At 56.8% G+C, this 23,467-nt stretch overlaps 1 protein-coding gene across 1 annotated transcript; it reads right to left on the reverse strand.

The window, feature by feature from the left end:
• Positions 1-3,955: 3,955 nt before the first annotated feature.
• On the reverse strand, positions 3,956-13,906 carry LOC100339414 (plasma membrane calcium-transporting ATPase 4-like). The gene is given in 9 exon segments (XM_070056214.2): positions 3,956-4,090; positions 4,487-4,678; positions 8,915-9,021; positions 9,506-9,593; positions 10,161-10,340; positions 11,110-11,341; positions 12,918-13,002; positions 13,005-13,143; positions 13,637-13,906. Coding segments are annotated over 9 exon segments (1,398 nt in total). The 5' UTR covers positions 13,877-13,906.
• Positions 13,907-23,467: the final 9,561 nt, after the last annotated feature.

Below are 23,467 nucleotides of genomic sequence, written 5' to 3' on the forward strand. Positions count from 1 at the left end.
TGCGGGTTGCTCTTGGGCAGTTGCCTGATAAGGTCAGGGGCCAGGCAGTGGCCGGCAGTGGCGGGGGATGCACATCCAGCTGGGCTCAGAGCACGCAGGGAAGCCTGGGCAGTGACGGGGACTCCTGCAGAGCCCACCCTGCGCCCAGCCCGGCCATGCGCCCACCCTGCTGTGTGTGGGCCCCTGCATCAGCCCGGAGCTGCCACATTCCTCGCTGTCTCCGAGTGTGGAGCCCCACCCGTTTGCACCTTAGGTGACTTCCCCATCACCTGCTTTTGTGCGTGGAGGGCCCTCTCCTCTCTGGTGGCCAGAGGGACCCAGACCCTGTCAGTTCTTTTCCTCTAGTGATCCAGTGGTGACTGTGAACGGATCTGCCTTGGGATTTTTCCCCTTCCTGGAGTCGGGGGGAGGGGAGGGAGTGGGAGCTGCCCTGCTGAGCGAGCGGGGGCGGCACATGAGCACGCAGGAACCGCCCTCTGCTTGTAGGTAACAGCGGCTGGAGAGCAGGCCAAGCTTTATCCCCGCCCTTGAGCGTCCTGAGCCAAACCCTGGGCACCTTTCCTCAGAGAATCCCCAGCCCCATTTCTGCCGGTAGCCTCATTCAGCGAAGGCTGGGGCTCCTCTTCCCCCTGCATTCGAGTTGGGAGGACCTGAGCTGCAGGGAGGCAAGTGTTCACTTAGAGGTGCCTGGGAGGCAGTGCACCCAGCTCTGATGCGCTCCTGGATCATCAACCAAAGAAGCTTAAATGAGGGCCTACTGTGTGCAGGCTCTCCTCCAGGCACAGGGCACAGAGCAGCCAGCGAGACAGACCAAACCTTTCTCTGGGGGCCTTGGCCGTGGCAGCCATTTGGGGAGTCTGTCTGGGCGTCCTGCAAGCTCTGAGTCCTGCCCACTGAGCCAACCCCCCACCCTCCCTGCGCATTCGGGAAGGGGGCTCCTTGAGGACAACTCCTGCTCCTGTCCCAGGAGCCCCGAGCAGTGCCCGGGCACTCTCTGGGGTCAGATGGAGACCCCCTTCCTCGGCTGGAATTCAGCTGCTTTCTGCTTCCTTTCCAGAAAGCAGGGGAGGAAAGGCCCGGGCTCTCCCTGGAGAGGGAGGCCCTGCACAGCCGTCCCGTGAGGGTGGGACGGATATTCGAACCAGTTCAAGATCCGGAATGGGAAAATGCCTGACCCTGACTTCCTGGACTTCCCAGGAGGAAGGCCGGGGCGGCCTGCCTGTGCTCCGAGCATCTACTGGAGCCAGCACGCGGGCTCCCTCCTGCTCAGTCTTCGGACACTCACCCTGCTGCGTGGCATCAAGGCCCGGGGGTGGCCCCACGGGGGACCGGCAGAAGGGAGCGACACAAGGGCCGGCAGCAGGGCAGCCTGGGGCCCGGGCTGCTGCTGTGTTCCAATAAACACAGAGGAAGAACTCTCCTACTCCTAAGAGCCTCGATTAGAAACCACAAGGACTGGGTGCGGTGTTATGGAACAGGGGGTAAAAGCCATCGCCTGCCGCACCAGCATCCCACGTGGACGCAGCTTCCTGTCTCGGTAGTTCCACTTCTGACCCAGCTTCCCTGCTAAGGGCCTGGGAAAAGCAGAGGAAGATGGCCCAGGTGTTGGGCCCCTGCCACCTATATGGAAGACATGGAAGAAGCTCCTGGCTCCCGGCTTCAGTCTGGCCCAGCCCTGGCCACTGTGGCTATCTGGGGGAGTGAAGCAGTGGATGGAGGATCTTGCTCCCTCTCTCTCTGTAACTATTTCAAATAAATGAATCAATCTCTTTTTTTTTGTTTCTTTGTTTAATGTCGTTTATTTGAAAGAAAGAGAAAGAGAGATATCTCTTCTATGCACTGTTTCACTCCCCAAATGTGTGCAACAAGTCGGGCAGGGCAGGGCTCAAGCCAGGAGCCTGGAACTCCATCCAAGTCTCCCTCTTGGGTGGCAGGAGTCCAGGTACCTGGGCCATCATCCGTGGCCTCCCAGGGCGAGCACTGGCCGGAAGTGGAGCCAGGCCTTGAAGCCGGGTGCTCTGATATGGCAGGTGGACTGCACCAAACGCAGCCCCAGACCCTTCATTTTTCTACAGCTGAGTTCTACCGCAAAGTCCCACGCCCGCCTCAGGAAGCTCAGGGATCTGCCTGTGCGCAAGCATGGTTAGAGGGGAGGCCAGGAGATTTTGACGTGCGGCCCCCGATGCTTTCACCCCGGAAGACGGAGGCGATTCGAGGACTTGGGTGAGGAGAGGGGAGGGGAGGCTTAGGGCAGCTGGGAGCCACCGTGGGTGCTCGTCCCGTCTCACACAGAGGAGAGGGGTCTGCTGGGCGTGCAAACGCGTGGGGAAGGCACGTGGCTACTCACCTGGCCCCACAGGAGTTCTCCGATCCCAGAGAAGAGACACCACAGCCACTGCGACAGGCTGAGCTTTGTGCAGCTGAAGGGCTTGCCCCCAAATTCCACAAGGAGAACCTAGAACAGAGAGCAGGCGGCCCTCTAGGCAGGGCCCCAGACGCCAGGGCTCCCCCTGCCCTCGCCAGGAGTTCTGGTTGGCTCGCTGAGGGAGGAGAGGGAAGCCTGGAAGGGGAGGTGGGGAGGCGGGGAGGTGGGGAGAGGGGAGGCAGGGAGAGTCCACAGAGCAGCTGGACGGGCAGGCAGGCACACGTGCTGTGCTCGTGACTCCTGTAAGGTCAGAGCAGAGGCATGGGGGCGTCCTGGGGCTAAAGCCAGTGGGCGACCAGGAGAGTGCACAGCATGGAGGAGGGGCAGTGAGGGAGGGACCCTGCTGAGGCTGTGGCTGGACAGGGGGCTCCCAGTTCCTGGTACCCCCAGAGGGCAAGGAGGAAGCCTACACCTTGCTCGCACGCACGCTACGTTGCCAGGAGGCACGGAGGTGGGCTGGAACAGTCTGACTGTCCCCTGGTCACTCTGTGGAATGGACGTGTACTTAGGAAGGTAACGAAAGGATAAATCTTGTTTTATTTGCATGCAACACGTTGCCTTGCGCTGGAGCACTGGGCACACTGGGCTCCCGTTCTAGAGCAAGGTGCGCGTGGAGGTAAACTGGGAGCCCCAAGTGCTTGTCCTGCGGCCGCAGCCCCACCAGCTGCTCCCTTACTCCCTCTCCGAAGTACTTAGGGCGTCCTGGCTCCCAGCCTGTGGTCCCCGCCCCCGCCCGGCTCCCGATGGGCCATCACCTGGCTGATGAACGTGCCCAGGACCACCGAGCAGAAGATGAGGTTGTGGTAGATGCCGACGAACACGTTCCTCTCACCCTGGATCTTGCGGGAGTTGATCTCGATGAAGAGCTGCATCAGCAGGAAGGTGCTGAAGATGATGGTGTAGTGCTGGCTGGGTGGCGAGTGGAGCGGGGCCTTCCTCCCACTGTGGATGTGGAAGAACTTCTCACCTATGGGGCGAGGGCAGGCTGAGTGGGAACACGCTGGCATGGCTACCCAGGGAGCTCATGGCTCGTGTGCACCCCAGGTGGGCAGCAGCTGAGCTGTCCTGGCTCCTGCCTACTTTAACAGCCAGCCCTGCACTCAGCCTGCCTGCCTGGAATCTCTCGTTTGTTCCATTGTATCTATCTGCCTTCTGGTGAAAATGAAGCCGACCACAGTAGGGCTGACATAGTTTTGCATTTTAGGGCCCCTACAGACTCGTCCTAGACTCATCGTCTGTATGACCTGAGCCACAGTGTTCTCCCGCGATGGAGAGGTATAAAAACCCACCCTTGTGAAATTCTTCAGTGCGCCGGGCAGCGGCAAGGCAGGCAGTGCTCAGCAGGAGGCGCCATCACTCCGGATCTGTGTCACCCTCTTTCCAGGGGCCATTCTTGGCCTCCATCTCCCTCCAGCACCCCCACCGCTGCCCCAGCCCCCGGCCCCGGCTCACCAGCAAAGACCAGGAAAAAGATGACGGCGAGCTGATAGACGGCGTGGCCCAGGATGTTCTTCATTATGGTCCGCGAGATCAGGGGCTTGTTGCGGCCGTGGGGCGCCGCCTCAGCAGCGCGTCGGTGGGGGGCTCGGTGGCCAGGGCCAGAGAGGCGAAAGTGTCCATGATCAGGTTCACCCACAGCATCTGCACGGCTTTCAGTGGGGAGTCCTGGTGGGAGGAAGGTGCGGTCCCTTCAGCTTGCCCCAGGAGCGGCCCCTGCCCACTCTGGAGACCCCCTAGCGCCCTCGAGCTGGGTGGCCTCGCTCCCACTGTCCACCTAGACTTCTAATCTGGCCGTGCTGTAGAAATGCACCTAACCTCCGGGCCGCAGATGGGGCTGGCGACACCGCCCTGGCACGGCTGTTCTTGGAGAACAGACATGGTGCACCCTCGTGTTGGTGCCCACGGTGCTGGTCAACACATCAGAGCTATGAAGGGTGGACAGTTTACCTTCACTGGAGACAGTCGGCCCGGGGCTCCGACATCGTGGGGCCGCCCAGTGTACGGTGCTTCCCGGCCCCTGCCATGTCTCCCTCATCTGAGCCCACCCCAGGCCCCACTCACCTGAGTGATGCAGGCGCCCGTGAAGGCCACGATCATGGCCACCACGCTGACGGTGAGCTGGAACTGCAGGAACTTGGAGATGCTGTCATAGACGTTCCGCCCCCACATCACGGTCTTCACGATGCTGGTGAAGTTGTCGTCGGTGAGGATGATGTCCGAGGCTTCCTTTGCCACGTCTGTGCCTGCAATCCCCTGGGTGGGGGGGGAGGCGGGAGGGAACCCAGTGAGGGCCCGGGCACCTCCTGAAGCCAGACTCCACCTCCTGATGGCCAAGAAACTTCCAAGCTGGGTGTGAACACTGGAGGGCGCCCCAGAGGAAACCCGGGCAGGGTTTCAGGGGTGACATGCTGTGCCAGGGTCCCTACAGAGAGGGGCCGAGAGGGAGGGAGCCCATTCTCCCTGCCTAGGCCTGTTGGGAGCACAACTACGCAAAAGCAAAGTGGCTCGATGGCTTCACGGAACCTGATGTGCAGCCCTAGCAAATATACCTGTGGGGGGAAGACCTGGAAAAGGCAGCCAGCTGGCTTTAGCTGACTCAGTGGATCAGTATTGTTACTGCTGTTTGGAAACGATGACATATATTTTAGGATAAAGCGAATGATGATTATGTTAATGCCACGACGAGTCAAAGTGTGGAGGGTATGACATACAAATATAAAACCAGGGGGAGTCAAATAAAACAAGCAGGGTAGAAACTGGGAAGTGACAATTCTCTCTTCTGAATGTGAAGGGGAGCTCTTTTTTTTTTTTTTAAACTTGAATAATTCTTGAAAATAAACAAGGGCAAAACCCAACAGGAGACAGTAAGAGCGTAACTCTTGGCTTTGCCTCCGAGAAAGCCTGGAAGCAAGGAACACCCTCTGGCTCCGGCTCTGTTCCCCACTGAACGGGAGGGGGACTCCCAGGAGAAGCGTGTGACGCCAGGCGCAGGCTCAGGCATCTGAGCTAAGGCCTGGAGAGAGCTGTGGGGGCCCCGCAGTCAGTGGCACAGGGGCTCTGCGATGCTGAGGGGGCTTCTCCTGGCTGAGGGTGGGGCAGCCTGAGCGCCAAACACACACGAACACAATGGAGAGAAACACACCGGCTACGCTTAAACCCACGAGGCTGTAAAATCATGCTTAGAAAAAAGCTCATCAGTCACCCTTGGAGGTTCCTAGGAAAACCAACTCGTCATCTTGAAAACTGGGGAGAGGAATATCTAAGCTGCCTTTCACGTAGGAACTGAACCACACAGTAAGCTTGCTTTGTATAGAAGCAAAGCAAATAGTTATTAATAGAAGTAAACCCATCAAATTACGATATTATCCTTTCACAGCCCCTAATGAGAGGAGGGATCTAGAATCTGATTGCTTCTGGAACTACTCACAGGAATTACAAGAGGTGAGGGGAAATGTAAAGGGACATTCCAGGGATAAGACCAACTAAATCCACACTGTGGGACAGCCTGTGTAGACAAGCAACAGTTCCTTCAATGCTGAATCGCTGGGGGAAAAGGAAGGGAGGGGTTGTGTAGGAGCTGACATCACTGGCCCGGGACTGCTGTCCTTAGATAGGCCCATCTGCAAGGCGGGCGCTTGGCCAGCGTCCAGGAGCCTGGCTCTCCGAATGCTGGCAGTGAGTTAGCTGGCAAGGGAGGCGCGCTGGGTCTAGGCCGCGCCCAGACCCCATGCTTCATCTGAACACCTGCTTCCCCCCCGGGGGCCTGCGGTTCTGGTGCTTGCCAGGCAGGAGGGGCCTATGTGACCAGTCCTAAAAGAACTGCGTGTGCAGAGACCGGGATGGGCTGCCGGGGGCGGAAACATCACACACGCACGTTGCGGGGTTTCTGCAGATGGCGGGAAGAGGGGACTCCGGGAGATGCCCCGGGAGGACAGGGCAGCCAGGCCTGGGTCCCCACACCCTGCCAGGCTCCTCCCCACGTCACTGGCACCATCTTTCTGTTTATTTAAAATTTATTTATTTTTATTTATTTGAAAGGCAGAGTGACAGAGAGGGAGAGGGATTGGGATAAGGAGAGGGAGGAGAGTTTTTTTTAAAAAAAGATTTATTTATTTGAAAGGCAGTTACAGAGAGGCAGAGAGAGAGAGAGAGAGATCTTTCATCTGCTGCTTTACTCCCCAGATGCCCTCAACGGTCAGAGCTGGGCTGATCTGAAGCCTGGGGCCAGGAGCTTCCTCCAGGTCTCCCACGTGGGTGCAGGGGCCCAAGGACTTGGGCCATCTTCTATTGCTTTCCCAGGCCACAGCAGAGAGCTGGATCAGAAGTGGAGCAGCTGGGACTAGAACCAGTGTCCACATAGGATGTCAGTTGTCAGTACTACAGACAGCGGCTTTACTCGCCACACCAAGCGTCATCCCCAGAGGGAGAGAGACAGAGAGACAGAGAGATCTTTCACCCACTGGTTCATTTTCCAAATGCCCACAGCAGCCAGGAACCAGGTGGAAGCCAGGAGCCATGAGCTGCATCCTGGTCTCCCGAGTGGGTGGCAGGGACCCAAGCACTGAAGCCATTATTTCTGCTGCCCCCCAGGTGCACGTTATTACCAAGAAGCCAGAGTGGACGGGGAGGTTAGATTTGACCCCAGGTTCTCTGGTATGGGAAGCAGGTGTCCCAAGCACAGGCTCAACACCCTGAACCACAACACCTGCCTCAGGCTATAATAAATTTTTTTAAATTTTTATTTTATTTATTTGAAAGGCAGAGTTAGAGAGAGGGGGGGGGGGAGACACACACACACACACACACACACACACACACACAGGTCTTCCACTCACTGGTTCATTCCGCAAATGGCTGCAATGGCCAGGGCTGGGTCAAGAGCCAGGAGCTTCTTCTGGGTCTCCCAGGTGGGTGGAGGGACCCAAGCCCTTGGGTCGACCTCTGCTTACTCAGGTGCATTAGCAGGGATCTGGATCAGAAGTGGAGCAGTTGGGACTCAAACCAAGCCCTTATGGGGTGCTGGCATCGCAAGCGGTAGTTGTACCCACTGTGCCACAATGCCGGCCCCTGCAGTAAATCTTAACCACGAGTACAACCATATGCTGAGTCCTAATGAGTACATGAATACAAGAGTGGTCTTTGGGACGCTCGACACAGGATTCCACAGGATTGGTGGTTCTCAACTTTTGAGTGCATCAGAATCAACGAGAGGGCTTTTACAGACACATATTTCTGGGGCCAGGGTTGTGGCACAGCACATTAAGCCACTGCCTGTAATGCTGGTGGTTCGAATCCCGGCTGCTCCACTTCCAATCCAGCTCCCTGCTAATGTGCCTGGGAAGGCAGCAGGCAATGGCCCAAACACTTGGATCCCTGCCACACACATGGGAGAAAAGGATGGAGATCCTGGCTCCTGGCTTCAGCCTGGCCAGGACCTGGCTATTGCAGCCATTGGGGGAGAGAACCAGCAGATGGAAGCTGTAGACTGAGACGTGAGTGATGATCTTTACTGGATTGTGATTTGGACAAATAAACTACAAAAACAACACTTAGGAGCCAGATGGGGCAACGCGAGCAGACTGGCCACGTGATAGTAAGGCAATAACGGCGTTATCTTTCCTTTAGACACATTTTATGGACACACACTCATCATGAAGGGACATGGTCTGGAATTTTTATGGATGAAATGACACTGATGTGTTGGCTTGGCTTCAAAATAGTAAGTAAGCTGGGAGCAGGCTGCTGGCCTCGGAGCTGCGCCGGCCGGTCCCCCAGCAGAGCACCTCTGGCTCCCAAGTCCGGCTTCCTGCAAAGCAGACCCTGGAAGGCTCGACCGACCGCCTGGCTGCTGCCACCTGTGTGGGAGACCTAAACGGGGCTCCTAGGGCCCAGCTGTGGCCTCCTCCAGCCCTTGTTGGTGCAGGCATCTGAGAGTGAACCAGAGGACGGGTTTTCTCGCTCTGCCTCTCAAAGTAAATAAATAACAATAATAATAATAATAAAAACCTCAGGTGTGGACAGTGGAAGTGGGTGGGACTGGCCACGTGTGGATCGTTGAAGCTGCCAGACAGATATAGGGATTCGCTAGCCAACTCTGCTTTTCGGCGCACGCTCACACGGAACACGGCTGTAGCCCAGGCACACGGTGCACGCTCACACGGAGCACGGCTGCAGCCCGGGCACACGGCACATGCTCACACGGAACATGGCCTTTCTATAGTCTGCCCAGGCGGACATCACCATGTTTCAGTTGCTCTTGCTGTCCCGGGTCACGATCCTCCGTGACTTCCCTGCCTGTCCCTGATCCGTCAAGCCTGGCGGGTCTCCCGTCATACGTGTTAGCAGTGGCCAGGTAGGTGGGTGGGAGAGACGTGGTCAGGGGAAGGAGCACACAGAGGAACAGGAAGCAGCCGGCCACCGGAAGCGTGTCCCGGCCTCCCGACGGGGACGGCGGCTTGCCATGGGACAGGGACACCGCGCTGACCTTACCATGGCAAAACCAACGTCTGCCTTCTTGAGGGCCGGCCCATCATTTGTGCCATCACCGGTGACAGCCACCACCTGCCGCTGGTCCCCAACGGTGCTGTCAATGATTCCTGAAAAGCACAGACACGCGCCCCGGTGAGCTCGAGGCTGCCTGGCGCTGCCTCCCCGCCCCCGCCCCCGCCCCCGCACGCCCCTCTCCATCCTCTCTCCCTTCCCCCTGCTGGAAGGAACCTCCCAGGGCTGTCAGCTGCGGCTGGGAAAGGCTGTCCTGTGCCGAGAGGAGAACAACACGGGAAGGATCTGAAGGCAGACAGCTGGGAGTCGCCTGCGCCACTCTCCCCAACGAGTGGGCAGGCTGGGAGGGGTCCTGTCTCCTTGGCCTCACACGTCCCTTGTTGTATCCCAGAAGTGGCCCTGCCCTGACCCGTTCCCAGGGCTACCAGCAAACAAGACGTGAGCAGGCTTCAAAAACCCAACACAGCCGCAGGATCTGCTCGGCCACCCAGGGCTCGGCTGCTTGCTCTCCCCATCCGCCTGGTGCTCTCGGGACAGGAGACAGCCCCCTCCTGCCTGTGGCCGCCGGCACCAGCTCACCTTTCACCAGCGTGTGCTTGTCTGTGGGCGAGGACCGGGCCAGGACCCGAAGCTTGGGCCAGATCTTGTCCAGCTTCTCTTGTTCTACCTGCCAACGCCAGACACACCGTGGCTCAGCCAAACACGCAAAACCACCTGGGAAGATCTGTCTGTGCCACACACGCCGAGCTCTGAGAGATCTGGAGCAGACAGGGAGCGCTTCTCCCCGCCCTGGAGGAGGTGACGCCAACTTAGTCTCCAAGGACAGAGCTATGGATGGCGGCCGCCGGGGTCAGCTGCTGGCTCCAGTGGCTACAGTGCTGCTTCGGGGGTCTTAGGTTTGATTTCTACGTAGACCAGGAAGCTTTGTTCTGCTCCACACCTGGGCCACGGCCTCTCACAGCCTGAGCCCCTGGGGGCCACACGGCAGGGGCGACGGAAGAAGCCTAAAGACACAAAAAGTTGGCTTGTGAGCAATGCCAACAAGAAGGAAGACAATGGCCTGTTTTGCCAAGTGAGTGGCTCTGGGAGAGAGGGACGCTGGACGTGAGTTTAGAAACTGGCCGCCTTCTCCCAGTGCCCCTGATGCCTCAGGCTGGTGCCTCCCACCCAGGACCCACCTCGAGCCCAGCCTTCGCCCCCAGGGAGGCCCACGTGCCTCCCACCCAGGACCCACCTCTCCCTTTTCGTTTTGAATGAGTCGGTTGAATTCTTTGCCTTCTAAGCACAGGAAGTCATCGCCAGGTGTCAGGATGCCACATTTGGTGGCGATGGCTCGGGCTGTGTTGACATTGTCCCCGGTCACCATTCTGACAGTGATGCCAGCTTGCTTGCATTTGGCGATAGCTTCTGGGACCTGTCGGGGAGTGAGGAAAGGAGAGGTGGAGGTGGCAGCAGTGGCCTCTGGTGCCTCCAGTGTGGACAGCAGAGAGGCCGCGGACACGCACTGCCCCGGGCATGGGCTAAGTTTGGGTACTGCTACATCCGGGGTTTCCTCACTTCCATCCACCCACGACGGTCACATTGGGATGGGCCCTCTTGTGCCAGGAGATGAAGGGGAAGTTTGCGGGGCAGGGGTACAAGCTCACCCTTGCACTTACAATCCGGGCTCCTCGGCAGGGCAGAGATGGCATCGGAGACCACCCAGCAGCTATCTGTCCCACACCCTGACCCACTGAGCCATGTTCACCCCCTCAACCCTTTGCACGATCCCCTCTCACATCTCTGGGCCACGCCAGCGAGGCTCCGTCTGCCTGAACCTGCCGGCAGCCCAGACGTCATCAGCTCCCTAGGAGCCCGGAGAGCGCTCAGCGCCCAGGGGATGTGCACCACAGGGGTGTTGGCTAAAAGGTGGTGGCAGAAGTCAAGGCTGGTGTTCCAGCTGATCGCACCAATGGCGTGTCCGCTGATAGCTCCACTTCTCCCTGACTCGCACACCATAAACCCCAGAGTGCTGCCTCCTATCACCCACCACCCCAGAGCAGCTCTGGGGAACTGGAAGCCCCGAAACACCTCCTGTTGTGGGCGAGAGGCAGCCGATCACCCGCATCTTGCTTCCCACTAGGTCACGGCTGGGCCTGCACATGGTCCCCACCACCCTGCCCCAGGCCAGGCCAGCGCCTCACCTCTGGGCGCACGGGGTCCTCGATGCCCACGACGGCGATGCAGGTGAGCTCGGTGAGGACCTCGGCCTCGTTGTCCCAGGAGGTCTCAGTGTCGTCGAAGTCCCGGTAGGCTATGCAGATGGTGCGTAGCTCCTCGCAGGCCATGGGTTCGATGACGCTGCACACCATGTCGTCGCGGTCCTTATTCTTGAACGGGACCGCCTCCCCCTTCTTGTCCAGGATCCGATTGCACCTGGGGAGGCACAGGGTCAGGAGGCGGGCCCCGCCCCCCACCCCCACCCCAGGCTGCTGCCATCCTCGCCAGGCGCTCTGGCCGCTCGGCTTTATTCCTAATGACACCGTTTCATGGCCAAAGAGCTCCTCTAGCCGCCACCCTCTTTTCAAGGCGTCCAGGATGCGTGTGTGTGGGGCAGTGCCCGGGGGGCAGGAGCTGTGACTCTCCCACGTCATCTGTGCTCTTGTTTTTTTGTTCAAAGATTTATTTATTTATTTGAAAAGCAGAGTTAGAGAGAGGCAGTGGTGGGGTGGGGACAGTTTGTGGGGGTGGAGAGGAAGTCTGGTTCACTCCCTAAATGGCCACAATGACTGGAGCTGTGTGGATCCAAAGTCAGGAGCCAGGAGCTTCTTCCAGGCCAGGTCTCCCACGTGGGTGCAGGGGCCCAGGGACTTGGGCCATCTTCTACTGCTATCCCAGGCCATAGCAGAGAGCTGGATTGGAAGTGGAGCAGCCGGGTCTCGAACCAGCGCCCATATGGGATGCCGGCACTTCAGGTGGGTGGCTTTACCCTCTATGCCACAACACCAGTGCCGTCACCCATTCTTACTATACGGGAGGGCACATCTGAGTCGCCAGGGGATCATCTGCTCTTTGGAACCTCTTAAAACCACCCCGACTTGTTCAGTTCCTGCTATTAGAAGACTGCTCGGTGCTTAGGGGGCTGCTGCATGAGGACATGTGTGTGAAGAGAAGGTGCCCGAAGCCCAGTTGGGCACTGGTTGGTTCAGACCAGCTGGCCCCACATCCAAGCAGGGTCAGCTTTCCATGGCTTATGGACATCTGGTCCTTGTCACCTTTTAAGTTAATGCAACTTGGGCCGGTGCTGTGGCGTAGTGGGTAAAGCTGCTGCCTTCAGTGCCAGCATCCCATACAGGCACCGGTTTGAGTCCCAGCTGTTCCTCTTCCGATCCAGCTCTCTGCTGTGTGAAAAGCAGTGGAAGATGGGCCCAGGTGCTTGGGCCCCTACACCTGCGTGGGAGACCCAGAAGAAGCTCCTGGTTCCTGGCTTCAGATTGGCCCAGCTCCGGCTGTTGAGGCCATTCGGGGAGTGAACCAGCGGATGGAAGACCTCTCTGTCTCTCTGCCTCTGTAACTCTGCTTTCCAAATAAATAAATTAATCCTCAAAACAAAACAAAAGCACGCAACTTTTCTTCATCAGAATCACAGACGGGTGTGACAGGGAATGATTTCCACCACAGGCCGTGTGCACGGCACCTCACCGGCACAGTGTCGTTTCGGGAGAGTGTTACTCTCCCTGGGTTCAGATGGCGAGCTGGAGGCTTCGCTGTCTAGGGTGCATCCTGGCCGTGCCACTATTGGCTGTCATCACCCTGAGCAAGCTGAATTCCCCTGGGCCTGTCTTCTCCCCTGCACAGAACAGGTCAGAACTGGCCCTGACCTCACTAGGGTGAGGACTGAAGGCAACGGGCCACGCAGAGTGTGGGAAAGCAACGGCTGGCTGAGTAAATGCCAGCAGGCTAGCGGGGCCATGTGGGGCCGGGGGGAGGGGAGGCAGGGGGCGGTGCTCACTTGCGCAGCATGATCTCCGAGGCGCCCTCGCTGTACCTGCGGAAGCCGCCGGCGGGCTTCCGGACGACCGTGCTCATGGACTTGCGTACACCTTGTAGAGCTGCTCCTCGGGCACCTCGTTGCGCACCGCCTGGTAGTCCTGCTTCAGATCTGCGACAAAGCCCAGCAGAGCACACTCGGTCTTGTTGCCCACCTGCCATGGCAGGCCTCCCTCCTTCTCCGGAGGCTGAGGGAGAGAGAACACACAGGGCACCGTTGAAGACGCCGCCGGCCGGGGCTGGAGCACCGGGCAGGGGAAGACCTCCCTTGCAAATCTTGCACGATCACACCCGGAGTGTGGGGGCGAGGAGTGGGGCAGCGGTGGTGACGGGGGTGGGGGGGTCTTTGTGTTTCCGAGAGCACGCAGCACGGTGGTCAGGAGTGAGCCTGATTCCAGGGCCATCAGGGATTTCCCAGCTGGCTCTAGCTCGTGTCTCGCCCTGTGTGGCTCTTATTCCCACACCCGCCCTTTGCTTCTGAAGTGCGGAATTTACTGATGGGCCCGAGCCTGCTGCCAGCGTGAGTCCCTCCCGAGAGACACTGCCTACACGTGGCTGTTGGGCCCTAGGTTCTGACGCTCCTCGGTGCTCCAGCTACCGCCCCCATGTGGCCCCAGGGAGTCCCCTCCCCGCCCCCTGCCCGCCCCCAACCCCGAGTGTGCACATGGAGGAAGGACTTACCAGGATCTTGGATGTGTAAGCGCTGTTGATGGCAATGCCGTTGACGATGAGGTCCAGGACCTTGGGCAGGAAGACGTCGGGGCTGGGCACCTGGTGGTAGTGGGTGCCCCCAACGTAGGCCTGCACCACGGTCATGTGGTTCATGGTCAGCGTGCCGGTCTTGTCGGAGCAGATGGCCGTGGCATTGCCCATCGTCTCACAGGCGTCCAGGTGCCACACCAGGTTGTTGTCTTTCATCATTTTCTGCAAAGGGGAAGAGACGGGAGGTGGCTGACCGGACTCTCCCGGATACAGACCCAGGGGCGCTGCCTGGCCAGGTTCCCGCCCGGAAACCTGTTGACTCTCTTAGGATCCTGCTGGGTTATTTACACGCTGATGCAACCAACTGAGACGCCCACTGTGGCAGAGGGCCAGGGAAGTCCTTGCGAGCCGGGGTCCTCCCACCAGGGGCTCACGACTTCCTCCCTTTGTGTCCAGTCGGCCCTGCCGCACCTTTACAGAGTAGGCCAGGGAGATGGTGACGGCCAGCGCAGCCTCTCGGGCACGGCCACCACCAGCGCGGTGACGCCGATGATGAAGAACTTGACGAAGTACTGGATATAGACAGGGGTGCGCTCGGCAAGCCACGGTCTGCGCTGGATCACGAAGTTGTCGATCACGAAGTACAGGATCAGGATGACGACGGTCACGGCGGACATGATGAGACCTGTGCGGGGAGACGGGTCACGGGAGGCTCCAGGGCGCCGGCGCCAGCCGCAGCCTCGGCTGCCACTTCAAGGACATCACAGCGGGAGGGGGAGGCCCCCGCTCTAAAAGACACAGGCTCCTGTCTCAGCGCTGGTGGCTTGTGTTCTCTGGCCACGCTCCTCGCTCAAATACGGGGCTTGGTCTGCCTCCTGGAGCAGCCTTCCACAGGACCCACTCCACCTGACCTGAGACCGCCACACTTCCCCTAACAACGTGCTGACCGTGTCTGTCCACTGCCTGGCAGCTCGGCGACTCCGACTTCTCCCCCACCTGCCTGTGAGTGCTGGGGTGCTAGCCCATTCCCGGTGCAAACGAAGCCCTCGGGACGGTGCCATTGACCAAGCAAACGTTCGTACAGCGCCCACCCGCGGCCAGGCCAGGCCCTCCCTGCAGCTCTGGGACGCAGGTGACTGTTAGCCCCTTTTTAAAGAAAGTAAGGCTGGATGGTCTGCCGTACTGATGCTGGTGAGTGACGGTTTCCCGGGATGTGGGTGGCCCCAAGCCCACAGGGATGGTTGATCACCTCGCACACGGAGGTCCCTGCAAGAACTCGCTGAGGGTCAGCCAGCAGCTGGCCGCTCTGAGCGCCGGAGGGGCCACCATCAGGGCCCACTTGTGCCCGGCGGGGGCACAGATCTGGGGAACGCTCTGCTGTAAACCGTGCTGGGTCTGGGCTCTACTGTCCCGAGCCCTGACGGGACTCCGGGGCCCCAGAGCAGGGCTCGGGTGAGCAGTTCGACTCCAGCACATTCCTGGTACCCTGCTGGGTTAGGGAGGGTGCAGAGTTTCGGGGGGGGGGTGCTTGCTCTGCAAGGGGTGGGAGGCACAGCACCTGCCCACTCTATTCCTGGCCATGATTGAGTTTCGTCCCTGGAGAAGAATAAGCCTGTGCCGGGCTCAGTGATGTCCTGCCGTTCGTCTCATCCACGGCAGTCAGAACCACAGCGCCAGGACAAAAGGAGGGGTGAGGCCGGGACCGCGCAACAGAACCTCCCATGATGCTTAGCACGCTTTCTCTTTGCGCTGTTGGCTATGTGCGACCACTGGCCAAGTGAAACGTGGCCTACTGTGACCGAGGGACTGAGCTTTTGCCTTTTTCATTTTAATCCATCCCAGTGGACATAGTCACAGGTGGCTGGTGGCTGCCGCGGCCTATGCCACGGGTCCAGTGGAACATGGCTCCCCAGGCTCATGCAGAAGCTTAAACCCTGAAGCCTCACGTAAGCAGTGAACGGGTCACTGATGATGGGGGCCCAGCAGGTGGGGGCCACCCGGGAGGGAGTTCTCAGGGGCAGGGTTGGTTATCTCAGCCCAGTCGGCCCAGCTTCTCGGCTCACCACGTGACCGCACCTGCACACCCACTCTGCCCCGGCCTGCCTCCCCCTGACCTTGAGCTGTGACCCTCCAAACTGTGAGATCCGCCGCCTCCTGCCCCACACGCTGCTCTCGGTGAGTCACACAAAGCTGACCCGGTGTGCCTGGTGAGCCAGCAGCATGGGGAGGCCCGGCGGGTGAAGGCAGACCCGCTGCACGGTGCCTCAACGAGAGCCTCATGTGAACAGCACACACAGAGGTGTGCCCGATGGGAGGGCGGGCTCAGAAAACGAACTCCTTCTGCTCCCTCCCCCCACTGGCCCTGCCCCCCACTGCTGAAAGAAGGTGGGGGGACAGAGGCAGAGAGCGCACACACAGGGCTGGTGTGGGGGAAGCCACCTGCTCACCCTGCACTCAGAAGTGCATTAGGCGACCTCCGGACAGGGCCTCTCCGACCCTGCCCTCTTCCTCTAGCATGTCCGCTGCCCCGGGCTCTGCCACGTGCCGCGGCTGCTGCTCGAGGGAATGGCCGAACTTCGGCCCACGGCAGCCTCTCCTCGCCTTCGGGACGTGGAAGCCAACACAGGGCAGGAGAGCAGGCATCTGCCTGCCTTCCCCTGAGGGCCACTGGCCTCACACACGGGGAGACGCTGCTCTCTCAGAAAGCCCAGGGGGTGTCCGAGGCGTGGCAGAGACAGGGCCCCAGCCAGCCAGACCCCACCCGGCTCACCGGCTTTCCCGATCTGGTTGGCCAGGCGCGTCAGCTTGCCCTGCAGCACCGAATTCTCCTTCTTGTGCACCTTGCTGGCCTTCTTGTCCTTGTCCTCGTTGTCGGCCCCCTCCTGGCTGTTGAGTGGCTGGATCTCCAGGGCCACACCGTCCTGGTCCTTGCTAGGGTGCACAAACAGGACACGTGAGCGGGCAGGGGAGCAGCACGGAGCAAGGGGCAGGCAGGCAGGAAGGGAGCAGCCCCCAGTGTCCTGACATCTGCTCTGACCACGCCTGGCCTGTGCGGCCTGTGCTGGACACGGAACCTGCCGTCAACCCCCTGTTAGGGCCCGGGGGTGAGCGTCTAAGCACTGGAGCGGGGGTGCTTGAGGGTCCTGGATTTCCTTTCCAGAAGCAGCTTCCTGGCAGCCCCTCGGAGCCCCAGGCCAGGTTGAGTCCAGCAAGGCCATGCATTGCGGCCCTGAGTGCCGATGCCAGTAGCCATCCTGCCTGGAACCCAGGGCTTAACATCTCAGACCTTGGATTATCTTCCAGCTCCTCGTATGAGCAGATGGAGGGGGGAAGGAGGACCCTTCCCTGCCCTGCCTGACCAAGCCCCCCCCGGGGGTGTCCGTGTTTTGGGGGAGAGGGAAGTCGCTGGTGTGAGGGGTGTTCCTGGAGTAAGAGAAAGCCGGGACTAAGATGGACGCGGAAATAAATGCACTTTTGCTTTTAAAAGAAGAGCAAAGGAAAACCAGCAATGACGGATGGCCGTGTTCGGCCCTGGTTCTCCAAAGCAATGCTTTTTATTTCTAAAGACGACGGTGACGTGGGGCACAGAGGAAAGCAACCCCGCCCCTGGCGCTGTGGTCCCTGCGTGGCTCAGCCCGCACTGACGCCAACCCGCCCGACACGTTGTCACGCCCACACACACCACGGAGACACGGTGCAAACACGGCGACCGTATAGAGACACACAGCGGACTAGGAGGAAGACGGCCTGGAGAGAACGCAGAGCGAGGTGGAGGGAGGCTCTCGCCCAGCGCCCCTCGGAGACCAGCAGAGAAGCCCCCGGTGAGGAAGCCATCAAGAGGAGGGTGCAGGGACTTCCCACCCCGACTCCCTCCACCGGGAGGACCCTGGAAGTCTCCCGACTCCAAAAGGATGGCCCTTGGTGTTTTTAAAAAAAATCCAGCCAAGGGCGATGAAGCAGAGTTAGGCACCCGGGAAAGAGCAGATCCTCCCGGTGCCAGGTGAGACCTCGACGTGAGGCTCCAGGAGCCAACAGAGGGCGCTCTTGCCGCATCTTAGATTGAGCCTGGGCGCCTCCCCACCCCATCTCTGCACCTTCCTCTGGGTGAGGCGTCCGGGCCGCAGCAGCAGGTAACAGGTGTATGAAGAGGGGAAGGGAGAAGGCGGATGGCCTGAGAGGTCTGGTTTGAGTGTGGACAGGTAGAAATGGCAGATGAGTGTGTGGAGAGGTTACCTTTGTTGCGATTTTCAGGGACTCCTTGTTTTTTACCTGTTTGAACAAGAAAGAACAAAGTGGGGTGGAGACCCAAAGTGGCCAGGAAGAGATCTGCTGTCCAGCCGGCTGGCCTTGCTCCGAGCCCAGAAAGGCGCCAGCCACGGGGCTGGGGGGAAGATGGGTCACAGCCGGGCCTTCGTTTGATCCCCATGGACGCGGCGGCTGTCCCGGAGCCTGGGGACACTGACCAGCAAGGTCACAGCCCAGCCACCTGCTCCGGGAGTGTGCCCGGGCTGAGTCGCACCGCCTGGGAAAACGCGGGCGGCAGGGTGTCGGGGAGAGGGGTGTGAGCGAGCGGTCTGCGCGGATGGTGGCGGCCCGGGGGGTGGGGGGTAAGGGTGCAGGAAGCTTCCTCCTTATCCGTGTGGTGGGTGCAGGAAGACATGGTCTCTCTGGAAAGCAGTGGGCTGCCCTGAGCGGCTCCGGCCTCTGCCCGAGAGAACTCTTCCTCCTCCTGCGATTCCTTCCCAGACCGGCCTAACCTCGCGGGGCCTCTGCGTCCGCTCTCCCACTGACAGCCGCTGGATCGCCCTGCCCGCCCCAGGGAGACAGCGCGGGCAGGAGGACGACGCGGGGTGGGTGCTGGGCCCACAGCGCCTGGCCGGCTCACCTGGGCAGGCTCGAGCACCCGTCCCTTTCCGACCCAGCCAAGGCCCGACGGCAGCCTGCCCTGGGCGCCCAGCGCCAGGAGCTGGCGTCCATCAGAGCGGGGCTCTTCCCGCCAGGCGTCCGTGGAGATGAGCCCCTCACTCTGAGCCCCCCTCCCCCGGGAGGCCCCTTACCTTTCTTCTTCTTCTCTTCCTCGATGATCCCGGTCTGCGAGTTGACCGGCGGTCACCACCATCCGGCCAGAGCCTTCCATGACGTGGGTCCCTACATGGGAAGGGAGTTGGGCTTCCAGATCCAGCCGCCACGTGGAACCAGACACTAAGGGCCCACCACGTTAGTAACGCCCACGAGACACAGAACACGCGCAGGAGGCGGGCGGAGGCGACCCTGAGGGCGCGGGATGGAGCCCCAGGAGGGGGCAGGGTCTGGACCCGCCCCAGGCAGGGGCCCTACCTGAGGGCAGCATGGGGTCTTTGTCCAGGGACTTCCGGACGTGGTGGTCAGATGTTGCCAGTTCTTTTTTCAACAATGTTGCAGTGGATTAGTTTCTGAGAGGAGCAGCGTGGTGGAGGCAAGAGGCGCGGAGTCACCACACAGACCCCGGGAGTCGGGTGAAAGCAGGTTTGAGGCGAGCAGCCTGCAGCAGACTCGTTTATTTCAGTTGGTACAACATATGTATAAATACACATACATAGTGTGTATCTGTGCAATGTAATGTACATGCATCTGGTATAATATAGTAAGTGTTCAATGTTAATTTTACTGCGCTGCAAATTACACTTGTTTGGAGGAAAACTTGTTTTTGTTAAATGTTTTTGTTTTTGTTTTTTTTTTTTTTTTTTTTTTTGACAGGCAGAGTGGACAGTGAGAGAAAGAGACAGAGAGAAAGGTCTTCCTTTTTGGTTGGTTCACCCTCCAATTGCTGCTGCGGCCGGCGCATCGCGCTGATCCGAAGCCAGGAGCCAGGTGCTTCTCCTGGTCTCCCATGGGGTGCAGGGCCCAAGCACCTGGGCCATCCTCCACTGCACTCCCAGGCCATAGCAGACCAGGACTAGAACCCGGTTTGCAGGCGCTGCAAGGCGGAGGATTAGCCTATTGAGCCACGGCCGGCATAACATCTTATATAGCCAAGACTAGCCAATCTAGTCAAGGGGCGGTCTATGCCCCAACCAATCACAACCTGTTGCCAGGCAGCTTCCAAAGCCATCCAATCACAGCCTGTTGCCAGGCAGTTTCCAAAGCCATCTAATCACACACAGCCTGTTGCCAGGCAGTTTCCAAAGCCATCCAATCACAGCCTGTTGCCAGGCAATTTCAAATCCATCCAATCACAGCCTGTTGCCAGGCAGTTTCAAATCCATCCAATCACAGCCTGTTGCCAGGTAGTTTCCAAAGTCGTCCAATCACAGCCTGTTGCCAGGTGGGTTTCAAAGCCATTCCTGAGTAACTGCCTCTCGCTTGCCAGTGGCCACCTTGGCATGGCCTTCTCATTCCACCACAGTCGGACTCCCGGGTGAGAGCTCTCGTCAATCTTCAGGTCATTCCCCTGGATCAGGACTCCGCGGGCCGGCAGCAGGTCACCTGGCACGCACAGGGAGCAGTGACGGAGCCGGAGGCGAGGGCGGGGCCGCCCCCAGCGCCTGCACGCCCGCTCAGCCCTCCGATCACCAGGGAGCACCGGAGCCCCTCAGAGCCAGCTTCAGCTCTGTGCAGAGCAGGACAAGACCCCTGCCTGCAGTGGGCGACCCCAGCTCCCGCCGCTCTCCCTATACCTTCCCAGGCCTGAATCTCACGGCGCTGGCCCCCTCGCTAGAGTGTTTTTAAGTCTGCACTACTTGAAAACCCTGAGTAGCTGGCTTTTTTAGTCTCAAGTCTTAGATATTTGAGGCCAAAAGAAAACCCAAGGAGCTCACCATCATGTAATTTCCCAGGCCGAGTCCCCTAGATATTGACTTCTCTCTATCGTTTGGAGTTTTCTGGTGTTTGTTTTGTATGTAATGCCCAGGGTTTTTAGTTATAAGTAGCAGAATGAATAAATAGGCGAAAGTTTATTTACTTGATTTTTCTGGAAGAAGTCACCATTTTTTTAAAATTGTTAAGTGATCAAAAAAGAGGTCAAAAGAAGAATAAAATTTCATGCCACATGAGATTTTATAAAATTCAGAATTCAGTGTTTATAAAAATTTTGAAGAAATATAGTTCCATACATTAATTTACAAATTGTCTCCAGCTGCTTTTGTGCCAGAGTGGCTGAGATGGAATAATGATATCAGACACTACGTGGCACACAAAGCCTAAATATTTATTATCTGATCTCTTACATTAAGTTTGCTGAGCCCTGGCTTGTATTGTGGATAGAATTATTAATCTCTTATTAACAGAGCTTAAACTTCTTATTTGGTGTAGCATTATTAAGCCTTTTTACTGTAATGTAAATGTAAACAATATTATCTAAAAACTAAAAACAGGAAGAAAAGGTGAGACAGGGAGTGTCGGGAAGAGACAGGGGAGGGATGGAGGGAATATCATTGTATTATTAGAATTATATCTATGAAAAATATTGAATCTGTTAAAACTAATTACAATTTTAAAATAAAATTCTAACAACAAAAAATAAAAAATATTTTATTAACAGAGCTGAGTGTGGTCATTCTCAATCAAACTATGAATTCAGACAGACTCTACTCTGTTTTAGGCCCTGGTGGATGCAGATTTGATTATGGTCAGAAAACTACCTAGTACCCATCTTTGATTTGCAACAAAATTTATTTCATCAATTCTAAGTACTAATCCCTCCCACACACATTTTAACCTTTCTGATCCCCCATCAACACTTTGTCATAGTTTAATTGGTAAATAGTTTTGTTCTTTTTTAGTGATATGTAAATTAATATGTACTTTATAATTGATGATGTCTTAGATTAACTGGAAACTGTAATTCATTCAGAACAATAGTGAATATATTCTTGCTTTGTTAGAAACATATGATTTTGGGTAAATGTACCCACATCCACATGAGAGTGCCAGTACCGAATCTTGACTCTAGCTTCCTGCTATTGCAGGGGAAGCAGCAGTAATGGTTCAAGTGATTGGGTTTCTGCCTCCCATGTGGGAAACCTGGATTGAGATCCTGCCTCCCAGCTTCTGCCTGTCCCAGGACTGGCTGTTGAGGGCATCCGGGGAGTGAATCTACAGATGGGCTCACTCTCTCTTTCTGTGTGTGTGTGTCTGTCTGTCTCTGTGCCTTGAAATTGATATGATATACGTACACACACACACATATACACATAGTTTTTAGTCTTTCTCTTTTTTTTGAAAGGCAGAGTGGACAGTGAGAGAGAGAGAGAGAGAGAAAGGTCTTCCTTTGCCGTTGGTTCATCCTCCAATGGCCGCTGCGGCCGGCGTGCTGCGGCAGGCGCATTGCACTGATCCGAAGCCAGGAGCCAGGTGCTTCTGCTGGTCTCCCATGCAGGTGCAGGGCCCAGGCACTTGGGCCATCCTCCACTGCACTCCCGGGCCACAGCAGAGAGCTGGACTGGAAGAGGAGCAACCAGGACAGAATCCGGCACCCCGACCAGGACTAGAACCCGGTTTGCCAGCGCCGCAGGCGGAGGATTAGCCTATTAAGCCGCGGTGCCGGCCAGCTTTTAGTCTTAAACCATGAGATACTTGTTTTTTGTCAAATAACTTTTCCTTAGACATTGATTTCAAATTAACTCTTTTTACTTTTGGTTAGGGAAAAAGCTTTTTTATTCATTGTTTTTTCAATTAAAATTTTTCTGTGAAAATTTGCTACCAATACTCTTACATATTTTTCTTCTGTCAAAATGTTTCTCAAGAAGCCTGAATGTGTCAAAAATATTCTTACTATGATTATAAATGTTTTTATATATTTGTAACTTCTGTTGGCATGTTAGAACGGTATAACCAAGGTTGTCGATATCTTAATGTTAATCGGTTCTAATACTAAGTCTCATAAATAGCAAGTCTACAACAGAATTTGGAAGGCATGATGCAAGCAGGAAAAATAACTACCCCAAACCAATGGAACTATTTCCTGCTTATCTAACCTTTCAAGGGCACTTAGCAGTTAGAAGAAGATCATAAGCACAGACAGATTTCATGATTAGAAGGTTCATTAGTAAGAAAGTACAGAATACTAATCACAAGACTTTCATTTGCACTGACAAGGTCTGACCTAGCTAGCATTCATCAGTGACAGTGGAATTGCTCCCTGGTGGTATCAGCCACAGGGAAAGCAGAGAAAACATGTTCTTCATGAAAGAATTCATCAAAAGTAAGCAGGACTGCATCACACACCATTGCTTCCAGAGCTCCCCAGAGAGTAGCTAGCATCTTCTCTGAATCCGTTTGTTTGGTCTGTAAAATTCAAAATGCTCAGGGGAACTTTGCATGTTAAAGTAAGTTTAAACTTTGGAACCCTGGAACAACCATCACACGAATCTGAACCTTAAACAATCTAATGGACCATGAGTAGGTGCTTTGGTCAATTCAAATCCATAGCTATAGGTAGCAATCATGGATGACATAAGTAAATATTTCCATTTAAATATTGTGACACCAAAAAGATTACTATGTTACTATTAATTGAAATTACAAATTTTAAATCTGGAAGGGGATTTTTATATTTCAATTATACATGTAAATTTAATGACTCTTTTTTCAAATGTGATAATTTTCAACATCATCTAAAAGCATTTTACAAAGAATAATTGAGTTGTGCTTGGTGTTGTACAGGACAAAACCAAGCACTGTCAGTTTTCCCATCTGCAGAGAACTTACTGCTAATTTGTAATGAATTAGCAAATATACAAAGTAAGAGATAACTGAGTAGAAGCACAAATTTCTCAGACTAGATAATTAATCTCTTCTGAAAAAGAGCATTCTGTCTTTCTCTCTTCATTT

The sequence above is a fragment of the Oryctolagus cuniculus genome, chromosome 13 (genome assembly GCF_051225735.1).
Source record: "Oryctolagus cuniculus isolate XC-2025 breed Fujian yellow rabbit chromosome 13, ASM5122573v1, whole genome shotgun sequence".
In the NCBI taxonomy this organism is placed as follows: Eukaryota; Metazoa; Chordata; class Mammalia; order Lagomorpha; family Leporidae; genus Oryctolagus; species Oryctolagus cuniculus.